At 36.1% G+C, this 22,297-nt stretch overlaps 1 protein-coding gene across 2 annotated transcripts in view; it reads left to right on the plus strand.

Moving 5' to 3' along the window:
- Nucleotides 1-16,160, plus strand: part of TUSC3 (tumor suppressor candidate 3) — a 110,230-nt gene extending 94,070 nt beyond the window's left edge. The window contains exons 8-10 of one of the 2 annotated variants that reach the window (XM_059685553.1): nt 7,480-7,554; nt 10,168-10,258; nt 14,917-16,160. In XM_059685553.1, coding sequence (XP_059541536.1) covers nt 7,480-7,554; nt 10,168-10,258; nt 14,917-14,932 — 182 coding nt within the window. In that variant the 3' untranslated portion in view covers nt 14,933-16,160. The remainder of the gene's footprint in view (nt 1-7,479; nt 7,555-10,167; nt 10,259-14,916) is intronic. The other variant, XM_059685554.1, reaches the window with a different exon arrangement.
- The last annotated feature ends 6,137 nt before the right edge of the window (nt 16,161-22,297 follow it).

Raw genomic sequence — 22,297 nt, forward strand, 5'->3', positions numbered from 1 at the left:
ATCATTAACAGTCTCTTAATTTTCTCTTTTTTACTGAGTAATGAAGTTAGAGCTTTTGCTCTGCCTCGGTTATCTCTGGCTAACGGTTATTTGTGAAACTTGTATGGTTTTCGCATAGGATCTTAATGGTGGGGGCCGGGGGGAAAGCATCCTCTAATGTAAAAAGCAAGATGAAAAACATTATTTTAGTACTGGTCCCCTTAAATATTATGATCAGTCAGAAGAGGGAGACGTAGGGCAGTTAGAAACCTCTTTTTGGAACATACCAGACCCATTGTTTTGAATCAGGTAATTCTGCCCAGTTTGGGGTCAAGAAGATAGCAGGATAGGAAGGAAGGAAGTTCAAGTATTTAAGACAAACTGAATATTCTCTGAGTGGGGAGTTACTTTTTAGGCAAACAACTGTATTTGGGGGAAACACTGAGGTTTGTGTGAGTCATGTGACATTTTGACTTTGGAAATGAAGCTGGAGGAGAGATTATGACTCCATTTTATATTCCAGTGTCTTCCTAAAGCTCACTGAGCAGCACTGACCCTCTTCTTCCTCGTACCAGTTCTCAACCTTTTCATTCCTCCCACACGTGACCACACATACTTGGCGCATACATGGAACTGTGCATATCTGTAGTCCGTTTCTTGCTTGCATTTATTTAATTACCTCTATCTTTTATGGCTTCAAATTTAAGAAATGACTAAGATGAGTATTTTTGTGTGTGTTGTACTTTGCTTCTTAGATTGGACTTGGAAATAACCTACATTTTAGTAAACATTCTCAAATTTTGTGATTTTTCATCAGTAACTACAGGTTTCTGTGTTCCGACTTTAATATGGTAAGATATTAATCCTTTCTGCATATCAGAAGGGTTTTTAGTGAGAAAAGGATATATTTGCAAACATGTTTATAGGAACATCTCCATATCTAAAAATGTGGGTAAGATCATATTTACTCTTACTTAATCTCTTAATTGCATGTTTATGAAGCAAAATACATTTGTGTTCAAGTATAATAGTAAGAAAAAATACTTCTTGCAGGTCACTTTTTAGCTTTTATATATACACATTTTTTCTACCCTATTTCAACCCTTGATGTAGCATTTTAGCAGCATACTTTATTCAAAGCAGCTAGTCTATTAAACACATCAGGAGTACCTCACAAAAGAAATGAAAGTTCCATTATATGGCAGGAATTCTCCAAGGTTCCATTTCATGGCTCATTGACATGAAGCTGAGATTTAGGATGCAAAGAAATTTCATAAGCAGTGTGAAGTCTTCCATATAGAGTTCTAACAGGAATACCTAAAAGAACTAGAAGTCCCTGTTCTCTTTCTGTTACCAGTGATTATTTACTGCTTTATTTCTTTTATTTCATAGATATTTATGAAAAAGAAAATTTCTTTTAAAATGATAGACTCAATAAAATTATCAGTAAAAGTTAAGAAGCCATTATGTAATAATTTGTGATTTTACTTTTATTTGGCAGTCTGCTAATTTTTTAACACTATATATTTTTCTCTTGCAATTTATGTGTGTTATTTTTTCCCTTATGGGAAAAAAAAAGTAAATTCCAGATGGTTACTTTTTGTTTATCTGTAGAGACCATTTCTGCCTTTTGTTTTTCTCCTCTTAATTTAGTAAGCCAGGTGATTAGATGCAGTGGCTATGTACAAACGTTTGTTGGAAAAAACCTAAGGAAGAACAGATGGAGTTGGTTGTTGTCATAGGTTATATACTTATATTTACTACAAATGTTTTTCTCCCTATTAGTAGTGTTTTATTTTCTCTGTTTCTTATTTAGGGAAGAAAAAGCAAGAATCCTCAGTAGTCTATGAGAGAAAACTATCTAAAAAGTTTAAGAAATATTATGGCATTTTAATACAGATATGGGAACCAAGAAGAATTTATATAATCCTTTATGTTCTCCCAGTAAAAATTTATTTTTCTTTCATTTACTTTTCATTCAGTTATGTTTCAGTACCTGATGCAAATAAGATATTTGCTATTTACAAGAAGGTAGACAGATAGAAAAAGAATTATCCTGCTGTGTGGCCAGTGCTAAAATCAGTGCTCGGACACAGCAAGAAAGCAGAGAGCACCTGGATGCCCAGGTAGTTCAACTGACTGTTGGGTTCATTTTGCTACAGTAGCCAAAGAAGTTTCCCTGTCGGAGAATAAGTGAGGGAGAATATTCCAGTAGGAGGCACAACAGGTACAAAAACATAACATGAGAATATTCACAAATTGTGAAGAGATTTGGTTGGGTAATGAAAATGTACACATGCCTTGCTAAGAAACTTGAACCTTATCTGAATTCACCAAGCTACATTCAATGTGTGCCAGTGGGTACAGGACTCACGAGATATTGTATTGGCTTTACTGCCAACTATACAAACTCTGACCTGTCCCATGATTCCCCATGCCCTTTAAGTTCTGAGATCTAAAGAAGATGGCATAGATAAGTATCAGTTGGAAGTAAAAGTGCTAATATAAAAGGCAAAGGCTATACTAGCGATATATATTCTTATAAATATCACATTTGTTTTTCATTTGAGAAAAACATTTGTTTTCCATTTATCATGAAAGTTTGATTCTGCATTTATTTTCAATCTGTGATAGAGAAAAATGTTTATTTTAATGTGTTATATCGAAGAAAAAAACATTATAGGAGAAAATTAATGATGGATGCAAGTTGAAGATAATTTTAGATTTAGATCCCTTTAAGTCTTCTGTAATGTGCTCATATATTTTTCAACTTCTGTTCTCATTCATCTTTAAATTGGCAATCGTGATTCTCTTCCTGGAGCAACAGTGAACCTAACATCATGTGCAATTGAGAATGAATTATAATGCAATACAAATGCATTTGTTATTAGTTCAGTAGGATGCCCAGTGCCTTTGGTTATTATATATAATTTACACAAATAGCAGCTTCTAGTGTATGTGGGATGTCAGTGTTTTGACTTTTTAAGCAATAAGGTGATGATTGGCAGGCTCAGAAAAGAAACTGTGGAGTCTGCAAGTAGTTGAAATACTAGTATATATTGCTACAATGTTAATACAAATGTGCAAAATAATACATGAGCCAGACCGTGTGTGTGTGTGTGTGTGTGTGTGTGTGTGTGTGTGTGTGTGTGTGTGTAGGCATTAACTATCTCAGAACAATAGAACAAGTCTCAGAAACATTATAGTTTATCCACTATATACTTACATCTCATATACTCTTTTAATGTTGTGCCAAAATGGCCCCAGCCATAATTTTAAAGGCAGAAAAGCATCTGTTATCCCAGAGTTAGACATAGAATCTCCCCAATATCTAGGGGCTTTCCTTAATTATTCAACCTCCCACCCAATGAAGGAAGCTCTACATATCAACTCTGACAGATGAACATCTAGCTTCTTCCTCTGTTTAAAAATTAATCCTTCGTGTACAAATGTTCGTTACAAATGTGAATTATTTTTCTCAAATGACAAGTATTATGTAGACTCTTTTTTCTTAATCCAAAACTTTTGTTTCCTTGGATACTATGGAACTTAAGCCCAATTAATTCTCAATAATCAAAGATCTTACATTCAAAAAATATTTTTAAATAAAAGAGGGAGAGTTGGTGAGTTTAAAGCCATTTTAGTTTAATTCTTATATCTTAATTTTAACCATCAAGTTTAAAGTAGATTCACAGCTCATTTCTCAATACTTTTGCAGGAAACATTCTGAGAATGAGATCATACTTATTTCCTGACCCTACTGCTTTCGAATAAGATATTTTACTTGGGTGTTATACACAGCCTGTATCTAGGCACCTCTTTGCTTTAAAATTCGTATTTTAGGGTTATATGTACAAAGGTTTACAAAGTTTTGCATTTCTTTATATATGCATTTATGAATATGAACTTTCCTTTCAGAAGGGATTCATAGAAATCAGAGCAGGAATAAATGAAATATAAACCAGAAAAACAATTAAAAAAAAAGATCAAGGAAACTAAGAACAAGTTCTTTGAGAAGATAAAATTGCCAAACCTTTAGCTAGCCTAACAAAACAAAAAAACACCCTAGAACAGCCGTGGGCAAACTACGGCCCGTGGGCCGGATCCAGCCCGTTTGAAATGAATAAAACTAAAAAAAAAAAAAAGACCGTACCCTTTTATGTAATGATGTTTACTTTGAATTTATCTTAGTTCACACAAACACTCCATCCATGCTTTTGTTCCAGCCCTCCGGTCCAGTTTAAGAACCCATTGTGGCCCTCAAGTCAAAAAGTTTGCCCACCCCTGCCCTAGAAGATCAACTGATACTGCAGATATAAAGAGGATTATAAGACACTCTAGGAACAATTATATGCCACATAACCTAGAAGTGGATACATTGCTAGAAACACACACTCTACCAAGTCCAAATCAGGAAGAAATAGAAAAATCTGAACAGGCCAATAATGAGTAAAGATACTGAATTTGTAATAAAAAATCTCCCAACACAGATTTCCAGGACCAGATAGCTTCACTGGAGAACTCTACCAAACTTTTAAAGAAGAATTAACACCAATCTTTCTTAAATTCTTCTAAAACTAAGGAGTAAGGAACACTTCCAAACTCATTCTAGGAGGCCAGCATTACCCTGCTACCAAAGCCATATAGGGTACCACAAGAAAATTATACTAGTAGACCAGTATCCCTGATGTATATAGATGCAAAAGTTCTCAACAAAATATTAGCAAACCAAATTCAAGAACACATACATAGGATTGTACACCATCCACCAAGTAAGATTTGTCCCTGGGATGCAAGCAGGGCTCAACATATGAAAATCAATAAATGTAATATATAATACTAGAGGCCCGGTGCATGGATTCATGCATGAGTGAGGTCCCTCAGCCTCCCCAGCAATTGGGGCTGGCCAGGGGGAGGGACCATGGGAGGTTGGCTGGCCATGGGATTTGGCTGTGGGAGCACACTGACCATCAGAGGGCAGCTCCTGCATCAAGCGTCTGCCCCTCTGGTGATCTGTGCACGTCATAGCTACTGGCTGGTCATCAGGTCATAAAACCCTGTCGACCAAACAACCAGCCACTATGACGTGCATGGACCACCAGGGTGCAGACGCTCAATGCAGAAGCTGCCTCCCGATGGTCAGTGCAGTCCCACAGCCAACCTCCCACGGTCCCCCATCCCCCCTCATACCCCTCCTGGCCGGCCAGGCTGAGGGACCCCACCTGTGCACGAAATTGTGCACTGGGCCTCTAGTATATAGATAAGTTATAAATTCAACAATACAATGTTGTTTTTGATTTAAATAGCTACCTTTTAAAAATATTAAGAGGCAAGAGAAAAATTATATATTTTAAATTTACCCTGATGCTTTTCATTTTTTTCTATAGATCTCTGTTCCTATCTGGTATCATTTCCTCAGACATAAGTACCTTCTTAAGCATTGTTGTAGCTGAGATATTCTCTCAGCTTTTGCTTATATTAAAATGACTTTATTTCACCCTCATTTGGAAGAATATATTAGATGTTGAATTCTGGGTTCACAATTTTGTTAGCACTTTAAATATATAATTTCTTTTGTGTTGTTGTTTCGTTGATTTGGATGAGAAGTTGGCCAAAACACAACACTTTCTCTATATGTAATACTTTTTATTTTTCTGCTGCTTTCAATATTATCAATATTAAATCTTTATCTTTGGCTGTGGTGTGCCTAGATGGGGCTTCTTTGAATTTATCTTACTTTGGGCTTGCTAAGCTTCCTGAATCTGTGAGGTGTGTGTGTGTGTGTGTGTGTGTGTGTGTGTGTGTGTGTGTGTTTTAAACTAAATTTGTGCTAACATAAAAACATTCAAACCTGTAAAAAAAAAAAAAAAGAAGAAGAAAAGAGCAAATGGGCTTTGTGCTCAGATAGCTGCCTTGAATTCTGGCTCCAGCACTATTAACACCTTGTTCTAGTTATTAGACCTCTCTGTAAGTTGCGTTATCACAATGTACAAGCAAGAATTAAAACAGTACCCACCTCACAGCATTGCTAAGGGGCTGAATGAGAGGAATCCCTGTATGGTGTTCAGCCCAGTTGCCTGCATACAGTTGCTTCTTCCGTGTGTTTCCTTCTAGCAGTTTTACAGTATCAGATCTATGGTTAAGTCTTCGATCCATTTAATTTTGTAAATCATATTTTCCCCAGGAATAGAAATCATGCCACTTCCCCCAAGATTTTATTAATGAAATTTCAGCAACTAGTTAGCAGATGAAATCATAAAATGAGTATTTTATTTATAATACCTACATAAGGTCATTTTAAAACATTTCATATATTTGCAAATATGTGTGATAGTAACTATGTATAATCATATGTGTAGATTAAAATTTATACATGAATAAAAAGGGTGTTTCCAGAGATTGATGAAAGGAGAATCCTAACTTGACTCCTTAATAAGGACTTACATAGTCATATCCGTCTGCTCCAAAGCACTAAGCAGTAGAAATTACCCACATAGGAACAAGTTGAATGATACAAGCTTTTAATTTTTTCTCTCATTACTAGCAATGCCCTATGACTATGGACTCAAGGGAATTTACATCAGTAGACTGTCTAAAACACCTTAAGAATAATGAACCCTTAAAATCCACAGATTTATATTGGTAGCATGAAACATTCATTCTCTTACACGATTCTTTCAGGCCATCACTACATGATTGAAACCCAAGGAATTTAGTAATTATCTAAATTTCATTGGTTTTCAAACTGTGTATAATGGACCCCTAAAAGTTTAATGGTAGTATGTGATGTATATACATGTATTGGGTGAGGAGGCCGAAGTGAGGGTGGGAGGGTGATGCTATTGCACAGGGCTGATAGCAGCTTTTTCTCTTGTTACTTTAGACTTCTGACCAAACTTGGTTGGTTTTATGCTGAATATATTTTAATCTTCTATGACTGCCAATGTAATGTATCATTGTGATTCTATATTATCTATGTATAATGTGAAATGTCATTATTGGTTTTCAGAGTCCACATAAAGCATACGTGCTGTGAAGGTCCTGGAATTTAAGAGCATTTCAATTACTTGCAAAATCTCACAAGGTTTAAGGTTATATATTTTAAAAATCAAGTTAGCCCTAGCTGGTTTGGCTCAGTGGGTAGAGTGTCAGCCTGCAGACTGAAGGGTCCCAGGTTCGATTCCAGTCAAGGGTAAATGCAGGCTCGATCCCCAATAGGGGGCATGCAGGGGCAGCCAGTCAGTGATTCTCTCCCATTGATGTTTCTATCTCTCCCTCTCCCTTCATCTCTGAAATTAATATTTTTTTAAAAAAAATCAAGGTAGATTTAAATACACAAAGAATGATAATTTTATTTTTTCTGCATAGAATAAATTGTATTTACCTCTGTGTGCATTTGTAATTTAAGTATTCCACTACCGAAAACTTTGTGTTCAGATCCAAAAAAATAATATGTTTTATTTGCATCCATTGCTACTGTTTCCTTGACAATTACTATAGATGCTGCTATCACCATGGGGATGGTTCTTCTAAATGAAGCGGCAACATCCAAAGGGGATGTTGGAAAAAGACGAAGTAATTCTCTGTTGTTGTTTTTTTGTGTGTGTGATTTTGTTTCAGACTTAAGATTCATTTAAATCAAATGAGGAATATAAAAGTTCTTTGTAAACATAAACTAAAGAAATGTTCTGGTTGAGGAACGTTGCAATGTTTTTTACTCTTCTATTCTTAGATGTCCTCAAATAATTAAAAATATATCCCTTCCGAATGGGTTTGGGTGACTTTCTGTGGAACTGCAGAGAAAGGAGAAATTCTCTCCACTCTCGTCAGGGGTGCTCTGCCCAGCTCCATGGAGGATCTAGTCCTGGAGTACCATGCATCCTGCAGGGAGAGGTGGGGATGCTGGGGGGAGCCTGAGAGGTGTATTGGCAAATGGTAGGTCCTCAATGCCATGGGAATCAGGTGTGCATTTCTGAGCCCTTTTTTTTTTTTTTAATATATTTTATTGATTTTTTACAGAGAGGAAGGGAGAGAGATAGAGAGTTAGAAACATCGATGAGAGAGAAACACCGATCAGCTGCCTCCTGCACATCTCCTACTGGGGATGTGCCGCAACCCAGGTACATGCCCTTGACCAGAATCGAACCTGGGACCCCTCAGTCCGCAAGCCGACGCTCTATCCACTGAGCCAAACCGGTTTCGGCTCTGAGCCCTTTTTAAATCCAGAATTTATGTATGAGGAGCACAGGTGCCTGAAAAAGGCTAACATTTTATTAAGAAGTTTAAAGATGAATAATTTATTTAAAATAAAAGACTTATTTCCTTTATGGGATAATAGCTAGGGTAATATGATTGTTAGTACATCATAGTGATTTCTGAACACTTAGGTATCATAAGTGTTGAAATGTATTGGGTGAAATGTACAGTTGAGTTTACCTTTTCCCATGATGTTCTCAACACACCAGTTTGAGGAAATATAGAGGAAATAAACATGTTACTTTGTTTAGCTAAGCATTGTTCAGATATATCACTTCATGATATATCTTTTAAATAAACAATGTGCTGCTCTTTGGATTGATAAATAACATGAGGCAAATTCTTATGTGATGATATATTACCATATATCCTATCATATCAGGCTAAATAATAGTAATAAGTGTGTATTAATATTTTAATCACAATGTCTATGAAATCATTAATTCCCACTTTTCTCTTGGTCGATTTTATATATATATATATATATATATATATATATATATGTATATGTATATGTATATATATATATATATATATATATATATTTCTCCAACCCCCACTGCCAAATTATTTGTGTGTGTGTGTGTGTGTGTGTGTGTGTGTGTGAGAGAGAGAGAGAGAGAGAGAGAGAGAGAGAGAGAGAGAGAGAGATATTATATTTTTAAATTATTTCCCTTATTCTGGTAGAATTGATATAATACAACAACTGTGATTATCATTGACCAGGTCAGAATGTTTCTGTGTCATAGCATTTGCTTCTTACAAGTATGTTATCTGGGATGGGCTACAGTGATTCATTTAGTAATTACTAACTCCTCACCAACCATTTAATTCCTCTCCCTATCCATATACAAATATTTGGTTGCATTATTTTATTCCACTGCAGGAAATCAAGTAAATATGTATTCACATATTTTGAGCCTCATTTCCCACTGAGCATAATAACCAAACAAGGCTACTAAGAGTGACAAAGGGAGTGAAAAGTTTTATTCAGCGTCTGAAAAGTTTTTTAAAATAAAAAATAAAAAAGGAAAAGAAGTGTTTGATAAAAGTACTACATGTAGGAAGATATAAAGTAAAACATCATACAGTTAAGTCTGGGTTTAGTAAGGCTGTTGTAAGCTATGTTGTTACATGCTCCATCTAGTGCCTGGTGTCCAGCATACTTGGATATTCTACACTATTTTTAAAAGTGTTTTTCAGTTTGTGATATTGAGTACCTTTTTTTTTCTTCCTTTGAAGTTCACCTATATGGCCTTGTCTGAAATGAAATGTCACAGAGACTACAATTGAATGCTATTAAGCACTTATGACTTAATTTGTACTCAAATCAGAATGATATTCCTACAAAGTTGAATGAGAACTGACTAACAGATTCCTAGGCCATTATTTTGAGAATACTATACCATATATACTCCCTTTTACTCTCCAAGCTTTTATTCTTAGCTGTCTATACATCATAATGAATTGTCAGTAACAGGCTTTTACTGATGCAATAATCTAAAATTATTTTCATAAATACTGCATGGCCCTGAGAATAAAATTATATTTAGTATTCCAATAATGCAGATGTCTTTGCTAATTGAGCTAATGCTTCATAATACAGGGATAGTTTCATCTGTGGTTTATCACATATTTTGTTTGTTTTTATCCCCTGGGGCATTTTAGTACTTGTAGGAACTCTGTAAGAGAGGAAAACTATCAGAAGATTTAAGTCAGTCACTTTGGTTATTTTCATACCCAAAACATACCCGCTCATTGGGAAGAATGTGTAAAATAGTGAATCCATTGTATTTTGGATTATCTGATTTGTTGTATCTGTATGTGCCATGAACTATTGATATAAGTACACTGCAATTACTGAATGCATTTTTAAATGTAGATACTTGGGTTGCAGTGTCTAGACATTAATGGTATTTTCTGTCTCTCTAGTCATTTGCCTGGTGGGATTGGGCCTGGTGGTCTTCTTCTTCAGCTTCCTTCTTTCGATATTTCGTTCCAAGTACCACGGCTATCCTTACAGGTAATATCATTATACTAACGTGACTGTTTTCATTCTTAATAGAATAAACAGAATTTCAATGGTTAATTTATATTCAAGGGTTGATGTAAATAACTAGCTCATTTTCCCAGAGATTTTAAACTCAGTTAAGCAAGTGTGAGCACCTCCTATGTGTTCAGCATAGATTGTACAAAGGAGATAGAAGACATGGTCCCTGCTCCCAAGCAGAGTATAATTTATTATATATAATATAATATAATATAATAAATATAATATAATATAATATAATATAATATAATATAAATATAATATATTCTCCTATATAATAAAAGGCTAATATGCAGATTGTCCCCTTGGGCGGTCATCCAACCGAGAGTTCGACCGCTCGCTATGACATGCACTGACCACCAGGGGGTGGCACAGAACATGGTGAGTGTCGGCGATGTGGCACTGGCAGTGGGCAGCAGTGAAGGCTCTGCTGGCCCTGATGGGCCCCAATGAGAGCAGGACCACGGCAGGATAGCGGAGCAGGTGAGCAGGCGGCACCAGGCCATGCTGGGTGTGAGTGGGGGCCTGATCGCCCCACTGATCACCCTGAAGACGGCAACCAGCAGTGGTGGTGGGGGCCTGGCCCTGATCAATGGTCCCACAAGCAGATGGTGGAGCAGGTGAGGGGGTGGTGCCAGGCCAAGGCAGAGCGCCAGGTGGGGCTATGGGGCTGGGGGGCACAAGCTGGGGCCTGATCCCTGCAGGTCATAGCATTTGCTTCTTATAAGTATGTTATCTGGGATGGGCTGCAGTGATTCATTTAGTAATTATTATATGTGTGTGTGTGTGTGTGTGTGTGTGTGTGTGCGTGCATACATACACACACACACGTGCATATTACAAAATGGGTTTTAAGCTTTGTTGAATTCATCAAAATTACTTTTTCTTTTAGATTATCTATCATGGCTTTGACTGCATTTTCAGTTTTTTTCTCATATAATCTACTGTTAAGTTTTTACTAAACTTTGCGTCATCTTTTGAATTCTGCAAAGTTTTAGCTTTTTCAAATAAGAAAAGCCAACATGAAAGGAAAATTAAATGATAAAATAATCTCTGGTGACTAGAGTTGTCATAATGAATATCTCATACAATTTCCACCAACATATTGTCATGATTGGAGGTAGGAAGTTGTTGAAAATTAATTCTCATATCACCTCATTATAACCAAACTTTAGACTTTACTAGAACCTAATACATTTGGTGGGGAAGATTATACTTGGTCATTTCATGAACTAGGTACAAATTTACTTCTTGAGCATATTCCTTCTTCAGCTTCTCTTAGAGAATAAATGTTTTACTTTCTCTACAGAGTCCTTCTAATAGCTTAATCCATCCTTCTCTTAATTAGGGAGTAAAGGGCCTATATTTCCTTTTGCAGTTAAAACTGCTGAGTCAGTGCAACTAGTGATACATTGATAGAAAGTAAAATCTCGTCAGTCCTTACATCTCTTCCACGTGAACTGTGCAGTTATCTTAGGATGGTTTATGTGGATGATGGCAACAGTACACGGCTTTATCTGAGGGACAAAACTAACCCCGTAACGGGGAGATCTGCCTGTGGTGCTTTAGTGGAGGAGTAAGCCTCTTCAACCCCACCTGGCAGAGGCTCGATTCAGTTCTCTTCTTCCCACACAGAAAAGATAAATGTACTCAAGGAGTGGAGAAATGTAACATATCTGAGCTGTGGGATCATCTGCCTTAAATCCTGACTGCAGTGTAAATGAGTTATCAGACACATTAGCTCCCAGGGCAACTAGAGTAATAAAAAGGGCAAGTAAAGTCTCCAGTTTCTTCATTTTGTTCTTAACATGATTTAGCCGGCCAATTTTGGTTTTGAAAATGTGATCAGGCTAATCAAATCTAAAGTTAAGTATGTCCAAGAAAGAGAAAGCTGCATTTTTCTCTTTCCCCTACCCTAGGATTGAGAATCATGGCTCTGTATGATTTGAGTCTTAGTTTGTAAATGAGTATTTGTATTCCCTTTAATTTCTTTTTTAATCTACGATGCCAAAAACACTGAAAAAAATTAACTCATTTCAATCTGCAGCACTTACAATATGCCAAAGAAAAGGCGTCTCTTTTTATTAAAGGTAAAAGACAGAAAGGGGTGGTGTTAGGAGATTTTTTAAACCCTATTTAGTTGACAGTCAGGAAATGGGGAAGGTGAGGAGCAAATTCTGGCTTTCCTTGTGTACCAGGTACCTACTTATGCTCCATCTACACTGTTCTCTGACGTGGCAGAGTAATGTGTAGGGAAAATAGAGAAAATTCAGTTTTTACTAGTTTCATTGCATAGTATTACATTTGACGGCACTGATTTTGTTAGGCTGTGAAGAATTTTCTTCAAGTCGGTACTTTTTCCCACGGAGTAGATGTCATTTAACAGAATTCTCTCCATTCCTCTAGATCTTCACCAAGAGAGGACATATAAATCCTCAGGAAGTTTTCAAATCCATATTCCAGGCCTCCCCCTAGGTACACAGAGTGAGCATTTCTGACCCGCAGCCCGTGCTTGCTAATGCGATGTCTCCATGAGTGTGGCACTGAGCCTCCTGACTATGTGACCAGTCCTACTCCCTGGTCAAGGCCCCACCAGGTTAAGCAAGGGACAGGCCTGCCCTCAGCGGGCCTCCTGGGGCTGGAAATGGAAATGACATCTCCTGTGAGAGTCGGAGATGGAAGTCATGCCCAGGAGTGGCTGTGGATGTGCAGTTGCACCTGATTCAGATGAAAACCCTAAGGAGGAGCTGCCGAGAAACAGTCAGACAGAGCCTAGCAGAGAAGCTGGGGAAGTGGAGGCAGATCCTGGCACTGCAGCCGCTTCTCCAAGCCCTGGCATTTCCTGTGCCAAGAAATACCCGATTCACAGAACTACGACCGCCATTATTTGTAAACTAATTTTTCACTTTCCTCACAATTTTGGATTCTGTTAAATCTACAATCTTTAGTTTCTTTTATATAGAGTGATCTTTTTACTTCATTTTTATTTTCTCTTAAACCTCACAAAACCTTAAACATTTATACCATTCATATTTTCTCAGTACTTCATACTGCTATTTTTTTTTTTTTTGTCAGTCTATATGCTGAAGAGGATAAAAGTCTACTGTAAATTTATCCTATGTCCATAAATCTTCCCCAGATTTTTAGTCTTCAAGGTTTTTTTCCTACAGTAATAATGTTTCATACCATCACTCAGTTCTCCCAGATTGTCTTTTAAGTTTTTAAACTTCCTGATTTAAATCCCTGATCTGCTTGTTACTAGCTGTGTCCTTTGACAAGTTACTTAACTTAAACCTTGGTTTCTCGTTTATAAATGGAAAAATTTTACATATTTCTTTTGCTTAGCGTAAGGATTGCATGAGAGAATGCATGTAAGATCAATGGCACATTGCCATTATTAATTACTCAGTGGCACATATTAATTACTCAATAAATGTTTGAAGCTAATTATTATAATTAATTCTGATGTAAATATTTTAAACTCATTTATATCTAATCTACCTTTTTCTAACCAGGATTTCTCGTTACAGTGAAGATTAAGTAACTTGTTTGCATGATTGAGTCGAGTGAAGTACAGATTTTCCCTGAACCTTTTGATGAATATAATCGGACTCCTGAGTCTCTTGAAACTACCAGTGAAACATCAATCTTAAGAATTTGATCTAATTACCATCTGAACCATAGTTCAAAAAAAAATTTTATTGCAGTGGTAGCACTGAATTTATTTTGGATATTAAATAAAGATTAACTTAAGGGTTTGTCCAATTTACTAATAAGAGCAAAATGCTAATAGCAATACATGATAGTGTTCACTTATGGGTAATTACTTTCCCAATATTTTCCACTGCTGTTTTCACTCACGGTGAAGTTTTCTTCAAAATATTTTTGTAAAAATATTTATGACATATCAAGTCTCAAGTAGGAAAATAACATGAATCATCCTCCTAATTCTATCACGTTGCTTCCTGTTTTTAAGACTCATAGGAAATAATATTTAGAACCAGAAGATCTCAGCTCAAGTTCAATATATAATTTTGTATATTAGTTAATATACAAACGAGAGGTTGGATCTAAGAACCTCTCTTTGCTAACATTGGCACTTAGAGTTAATTGTACTCTTTAATTAGAGTCTGATGATGTCTTTATTATACAGTCTTTCTGGTTCAATATAATGAAGTTATGCATTTCATAAAAATCATCAATTGTTTATATTATGTAAGTAAATGAATTGTAAACTGAATGATAAAAATATTTAGGACATTGAAATTACCCACTTTAAATGTTTATTTCAGTCCATTCCTTTATTTCCCCTGTATTACCAGTTTAAGTGATTAACTATTGGTCTAGCCAACAATGAGAGTGGCCCACAGAAATAGTGTGTTTTACCCAAACTTCACCACACAAGTTTAAGTTCTTATCAGCATCTTCGCCCACCACTGACCTACATTGAATCCCAGCCTGACCCCATTACTGGAACTAATTCAGCACAGTTACCCTCATATAACTATTAAAATGAGATGAATTAATGTAATGATGACATTTTTTGTTATGTTTATAGGTACTAATTTAGAACGGGATAAACAGCTATTGTGTTTTTCTTACTTCCACTCATCATAATTTTTCTTTTTCAGCTTTTTAATTAAATGAAGCCAAGTGGGATTTCCATAAAGTGAAAGTTTACCATGAAGATGAAGTGATCCTGACACTTTACTTTGAATTCTTCAGTACATTTCCATGTTGATTGTGATAATGTAGCTTATTCTTGTGTAATTTTATAAATGTGAGATTTCCCAGTGAATTTAATTTATAGAAATGTGTGGTTAAATTTAATATTAGCACTGGAAAGAACAAAGTAAACACTGACGTGTTTTTCAAGCATATCATCATATTCAGTGTGTGCTCCAGGACTGAAATAAATGACAATGTGTCAATTCATGCTTAAATGTTCACTTATTAGTAAGGAAAACCACCGCGTTACTAAGGGAAAACGTAAGATGTGTGTGTTAATAAATTCCTAGGGCTGTGCAGAGATAAGATATGTGCATGAAAATATGTCATGTTCTGAAAAATTATATTTATTGCAGTTTCAAGTTAAAGGATATGTATGGCTATATAGTGTTTTGTTCTAATTAGTCCTAACTAGAGGAAGGTGTGCAGGACAGGGAGCTGGGTAACTAGTACCTACAACTTGGATGCCTAACCTGGGAAAGATAGGTTCTTTCCATTTATAAATCTAAAGCAAACGTGACTAAAGCAACATGCCTCAAAGGCACCGGCAATGGAAGCGGCACCCGAACTAAGAATTCGTTCCTCTCCCACTTCAGAGGTGTCATCTAGGAATCCAGACTTAGAACCACAGAACTCACCCTTATTTCCCCCGCGTGGCCATCAAAACCTCATTCCCTGAATTACCCTGATATGAGTGAGTGACTCAGGGAAGCTGTTTTGAAACCAAATGTTATGTTTGCATATCCTGTTTCTGATTGTTTAGACAGCACCTTCTCATATGTTACGGAGTTTTTTCCTTCACAGCAATTCTGTATATTAGACAGGAAATGAAAATTTTGCCTGACTTATAGAAGTATTACAAGCTGACAGCCAAAAAGAATAAAAAACAGAGCTTGTAGCTAGACTTTTACACCTCAAACCTGAATTTTTACTTCTGTGGTGCTACCCAAAGAAGGAATTGGAAACAGTCCAATAAACTTTCTGTTTTTCCTCATTAGGCTTTGTTATCTAATTTTCATTGAGACCCAAATAATAGACCACAAGCAACTTTGTTAGCTATATTCTCAAACAGGAACCAGTGTACATCCACAGAATTTACTTATTTTGTACGTATGAAATTCAGTAAAGAATGGAAAATATAAAAGCATGCAGGAGCATATTAAGTTCAATCCGGGGCAATATCTGTGCTAGCAGAATGAAACCTCTCTTTTCAAAACATGATGATATTCAATAGTGAAAAGTTATGTAATTCAGAACTATGTTAAACTTATCGCCAAATCTATTATTAAAAACCATATTAATTCCCCTAGTTCCTGTTCAAATATTGATAAATTTAGTATTGGACAGCATTTATGGAAGGGCAGTAAGGGAACGCAGTTATTGATTTAATGCCTATCACTAGGTAGCACTTGACCTGTGAATCTCAATCCATTGAGCATTTGCATGTTCTAAAGTTCATGCAGAACAGACGTATAGTTGGAGTTTGCCAAATTTTATGAACACATATATTAAGTATAATTACGCGTATTTGTCCTTTTAAAGCTCTCAATTCTTCCAGTTAGTGTGCAATGGACTAAATGATATTAACACATGTTTATTCACTCTATAAAACTTAGTAGTGTGTAATCATGAGCAAAGTCAGTTCTCAGATACTGTGATCCAGGTGAAAAGAACCTACCTGCCCCATATTAGCAAAAGTTTTCCAGCCTAAATTATATAATTTCCTTTGAACATTAAATACCTGCCACTATAGAAACAGTGGGGTTTTTGTTTGTTTGTTTGTTTTCAGAATTCTATCATTTCAAAAGCTATTGATTCTCCATAGGCAATAGTTCCTTGAGGGAAGTGATTCTAAAGGGAAATAGACTGCCTCGAGATTAGTCATTATTGTTAAGTTCTACGGGCAAAAATTCCAAAAACATATTGGCTCAAATGTAGTTTGCTTTCAGAATGTAATGTGCAAAGTCACATCCATGATATATGATATCATTACCTTTGCCAAACAATTTAAATTGAAAAGTTAATTTGTGTGTGGTAGGTTATATCCTCTAAAGTCACTTTTCAACCAGATGCACTGTATTAAAGATTCCCTTAAAAATATGTTTAACAATCGCCAGATAGGGTTAAAAAATTTCTCTTCTACTAAGTTTTAGAGAAAAATCCTAATATAAAATTCCATCAAAGAGAGTTTCATTTTATAATAGCATATGATCAATAACGTGTTGCATTTTTCTCAGCACACTGTTCCTTGCATTAGGTATTCACGTGAGTAAGCCCAATACTGTTGTGTGTTTACTGTAATTTTCTTTTGCATATAAAGTATTATTCCGTGTCAGCAAGCATGGTGATTTGGGGAGATTAGATTTTGTAACTACAGATATTGACAAGTATTTCCTTTCTTGCTATCATGAGAACCATCCTAAGGGTACATGAAGGGAATGGTTATTCTAAGTAAGGCACGACATATTGTCGAGGTCAGTGACATTAAACATTGTGTTTTAACGTCGTGATAGGGGCAAACACATTAGCTAGAGCATCTAGGGACAAAACATTTCAATGAACTCTTTGAGGTTTAATGTTCCTCAGAGTCCACAGAGCTCATTACCTTTAAAATATGAAAACGAGATGTTTTTCATCTTCCAGCAAGAAGCTATATTGAGTCAGACCAATAACATAGCTAATAATGTGTTTTTCTAGTAGTAGGAAAGGGTCAGCATAGTAGCTAGTTACATTTAAACATTACAAATATGTGCATATTAGCCCCTAAATTCTCTTATTTAATTCACGAGCACCTAACGTGAATTTTGCATATTCCTTTTGTTAATCTTAAATGCCTGAAATATATACAAATGTTTATATCATGTAACTGTAGAGTCCTTATTTACAGCTAATAAAACATCACAATTTTAGACTGTAATAGGAAAATGTCACTTTCACCTAAATGTTGGTGTATGTATTTACTTACATTAAAAATTATGCATATGGCTTTAGCCGGTTTTGCTCAGTGGATAGAGCGTCAGCCTGCGGACTGAAGGGTCCCAGGTTTGATTCCAGTCAAGGGCACATGCCTGGGTGATGGGCTCCATCCCCAGTGGTGGGTGTGCAGGTGGCAGCCGCTCAATGATTCTGATCATTGATGTTTCTATCTCTCCCTCTCCCTTCTTCTCTGAAATCAATAAAAATATATTGTAAAAATAAAAAAATATTATGCATATGTGTCAATGAAAATGGTAGAATGAGGAACTCTGGGGACCACCCCCCTCCATATAAAACACTGGGGAGGGGGGACTAGCAAAAACGGTCAGAATCCATTTCGTTGAAAGTCCAAAAAATAGTGCAAGGTGTATATAGCAACATAGTGAATACTTAGCAATAAAAAAGATGACTGAAACCCAGTGGTATAGCTTAATGGCATTTTTATTATTTTCATCTCCTCCATGGTCAGCGGTGGTCTTGAAAAATGGCAGCCTGTATTACTAGCATGGGTGTCTAATTCTACAGGGAACAGAATGGACCTTCTTCCCATGGATGGTATTTGTTGTGGCCTGTTCAGAGATTCCCAGTAGTTCTGATGCAAGGGGCTTGCCTTTATTTCACCTAACTCAGGAAGATGAAAAAGTAGCTGTGCAGAGAGAGTATGTGCCTAAAACATTAACGGTAACTGAACATGCTGCTGCCTGTTCAGGGCGAAAGATAACAGTTGGGACAAACAGGCAGCTGAGGTCGGGGAGGGAAAGCTGGGGAGGGAAATGCTTTGGGCAATAAGGGCTTTAGAAAGCGCCCACATAGTCTAAGAGGAATCTAGAAGGACATGCCCATATCCAGGACAGGATGCATGCTCAGAAAAGACTAGAGAAGACCCTAAGCTTTTACCCCTTGCTGATCTGTACCCCCAGTCCAAGCAGAAATGAAGGCTAAAGTAGACATAAACACCATGGGTAAGTGTAGATTGGCCCCACACAGCCAATCTAGAAAGATCAGGAGAATATTTTCTTTTGTTTTCCTTTTTCCTTTCTGTCTCCAGGCTTTTCAGGAAAGCTCTGTCAAACCACGAGGTGACCACTGAACCAACAATGTGGAATTGGAAACTTTATAGATCACGCATGACTATAGTTTATAAAAGCAGTTTAGGACAGTCACTCAACAGCCACAACCCAGAACAAGCAACAAAAGCTAACTCTGGAGAGGGAGCAGAATCCATTTTCCAGAGCTGCCATGATATTCAGAATGGCCAGTTTACAAAGAAAAGGGGGCAACATACAAAGAGGAATTCAAACAAGAAAGCATTGTTCATTCACAGGAAAGAAAGAAATGAAGAGAAACTGTTCTTGAGGAAGCAGACAGTGGACTCGCTAAATCAACACCGTAGCTGTGCGTAATGTACTCAAAGAGCTAAAAGAAACCACAGACAACTAAAGGAAAAACATGTACAATGTATCTCCAAATAAAGAATATTAATAAATAAATAACTGAGTCATACAAATTCTGATGTTGGACAACAGCATAGAGATGAAAATTTCACTAAAGGGATTCAAGAGTAGAACAGGCAAAATAAAGAACCAGTGAACTTGAAGCTAGGTTAATTGAAATGGTACAGTCCAGCCTGGTCAGTTTGGCTCAGTTGCTATTAAACTTACCTACAATAAATGCTAAAAAAGTTATTCATGATGAAATGAAATGACAGTAGACAAGAACTCAAAGCCAAATGAAGAAATAAAAAGGAAATGATGGCAACAAAATGGTGGAATAGGAGTTTTACCATCATTCTCCAACAGATAAAAGGGTTCAAAACACTGATAAAGCTAAAATTGAAAGATAAATTATTCATTAATTGAAAGAACTTGTTATTTAAAAGATGATACTACCCAAAGCAATCTACAAATATAATGCATTTCCTATTAAAATTCCAATGGCATTTATCACAGACATGGGAAAAACAATCTTAAAACTTGTGTGGAAGTACATAATGTCCCAAATACTCAAAACAATTTTGAAGAAAAATAAAGCTGGAAGCATACACTTTCTGATATTAATCTATATTATAAAACTACAGTAAATTAAGCCATATAGCATTGCCATAAAAACATTGAAAAAAAAGGAATAAACTTAGGAGACTCAAACATCCCAATTTTATAACTTACTACAATGCTACAGTAATAGAATAATCGGTAATGACTACTACAAAGCACCAAATATAGAGACTTAGCATAAGGATAAATGTATAGTTTAATGGAAGGAAACATGCATAATTCTCCATAACCTTTATTTGGTAATGGTTTCTTATATATGACACCAAAACCACAAGCAATGAAAGAAAGTAAATTGGGCTTATCAAAATTAAAAACTAAAATCAGAGGACATTACTGAGAAAATGAGAAGATATTTCTTAGAAAGAAATATTTGCAAAGCAAATCTGATGAGGATCTAATATCCAGTATATAAAATATGTTATACAAATCAACAACAAAAGAGGCAAAGTCCCATTAAAAAAAAAAAAAAGATGTTAATGGCTTGAATTGTATTCCCCCAAGGGAGGTATGTTGAAGTTCTAATACCAGTACCTCAGAATGGCTCATTTGGAAATAGAGTTGTTGCAGATGTAATTAGTGAGATGAGGTCATACTGGAATAGGGTGGGCCCAAATCTAATATGAGCAGTCCTTATGTAAATGCAGCTGTGTGAAGCAGACACAGGAAGAGCCCATATGAAAAGAGGATTGGCATGATATGTCTACAAGCTAAGGAACACCAAAGGTTGCCAGTAAAACACCAGAATCTAGGAAAAGACCAGGAAGGATTCCCATGAAGATTTCAGAGGGAGCTTGGCCCTGCCAACACCTTGATTTTGGACTTATAACCTCCAAAATGTGACCATGAATTTTTGTTCTATGTCATCCAGTTTGTAGCACTTTGTTATAGCATCACTAATAAACTAATACAGTGGGCACAGGACTTGAATTGGTATGAGGCCAAAGATACACAAATGGCCATCAAAGATGCTCAATATCACTAGTTATTAGGAAAATGCTCATCAAAAATCACCAGATACCACTTCATCCCCCCAGAATGGACATAATTTAATAAAGAAAATAATAGTCATTGACCAGAATGCAGGGAAAAGGGGAGCCCTTATTGCTGGTTGGAATATCAAGTTAATAATCTACTTTGGAAACAGCTTGTTTAGCAATAAATTAAAAATGTAAATTACCATATGACCCAGCAATTCCACTCCTAGGTGTATACCTCAAAGAACTGAAGGCTGGTGGTCAAACAAAGAGAATATACTTAAATTTACATAGCAGTACTATGTATAATCGCCAACATGTGAAACAACCAAAATGACCATCAGCTGATGAATGGAATCAACAAGGAATAAATTGCTGATAGATGCTACAATATGTCTGAACCTAGAAAATGTGCTAAGTGAAAAGAGGTAGACAAAAAAAACAATATTGTATGATTTCATTTATATAAAACAATAGGACAATCCATACAGATTGAAAGCAGATTAGTGGTTGCCAGAGGCTGAGGACAGGAGGAGGAGAAATGACTACTTAATAGGTTCAGGGTTTTCTTTGGGGGTGACAAAAATATTCTGGAACTTGATAGTATTAATTGTTGCACAATATTGTGAATATTCTTAATGCTGCTGAATTACTGTTGAGTAAAGTGGTTTAAATGATGATAGATTTTGTATGTATTTTACCACCACCAAGAAATTATGTATATAGCTATTTAAAAATATTTGGCTCCCTATAACCAATGTTATTCAAGAAAACATGGTCCTCTCATCTGGACCTCTAGAGGCTAAATTGGGTACATAATGATGAATATGTAGATTTACAGATATGTACATAAAGATGTATACATAAATATATTTAATGGTGAAAAGGCAACATTTAATTCTTTTAAAGAAGGGGGCATGACTCCTGAATGTGCCTTTTTATGGTTGTACTAGAGGCCCAATGCATGAAATTTATGAAAAAGTAGGCCTTCCATCCCCCAGCACTGGCTTCCCTCTGGCACCTGGGACCTGAGCTGGCTTCCCGCTGGCCCCAGCTTTGTCCGGAAGGACATCCAGAATGACATCAGATCTAATTAGCATATTACCCTTTTATTACTATAGATTATGCCTTTGTGTAGGAGTAAAGAAAATGATTTGTGTGGAAAGCAAGAGAAAATGGATAGAAAACAAAATAAGCCAATGCAAAGAAAGGGAGCCAAATTAAAATGATAGGAGATGAGGTTAATTAATGGTCCTTCACTTCTTAAATTTTATAGTTTT

The sequence above is a fragment of the Myotis daubentonii genome, chromosome 2 (genome assembly GCF_963259705.1).
Source record: "Myotis daubentonii chromosome 2, mMyoDau2.1, whole genome shotgun sequence".
Classification (NCBI taxonomy): domain Eukaryota; kingdom Metazoa; phylum Chordata; class Mammalia; order Chiroptera; family Vespertilionidae; genus Myotis; species Myotis daubentonii.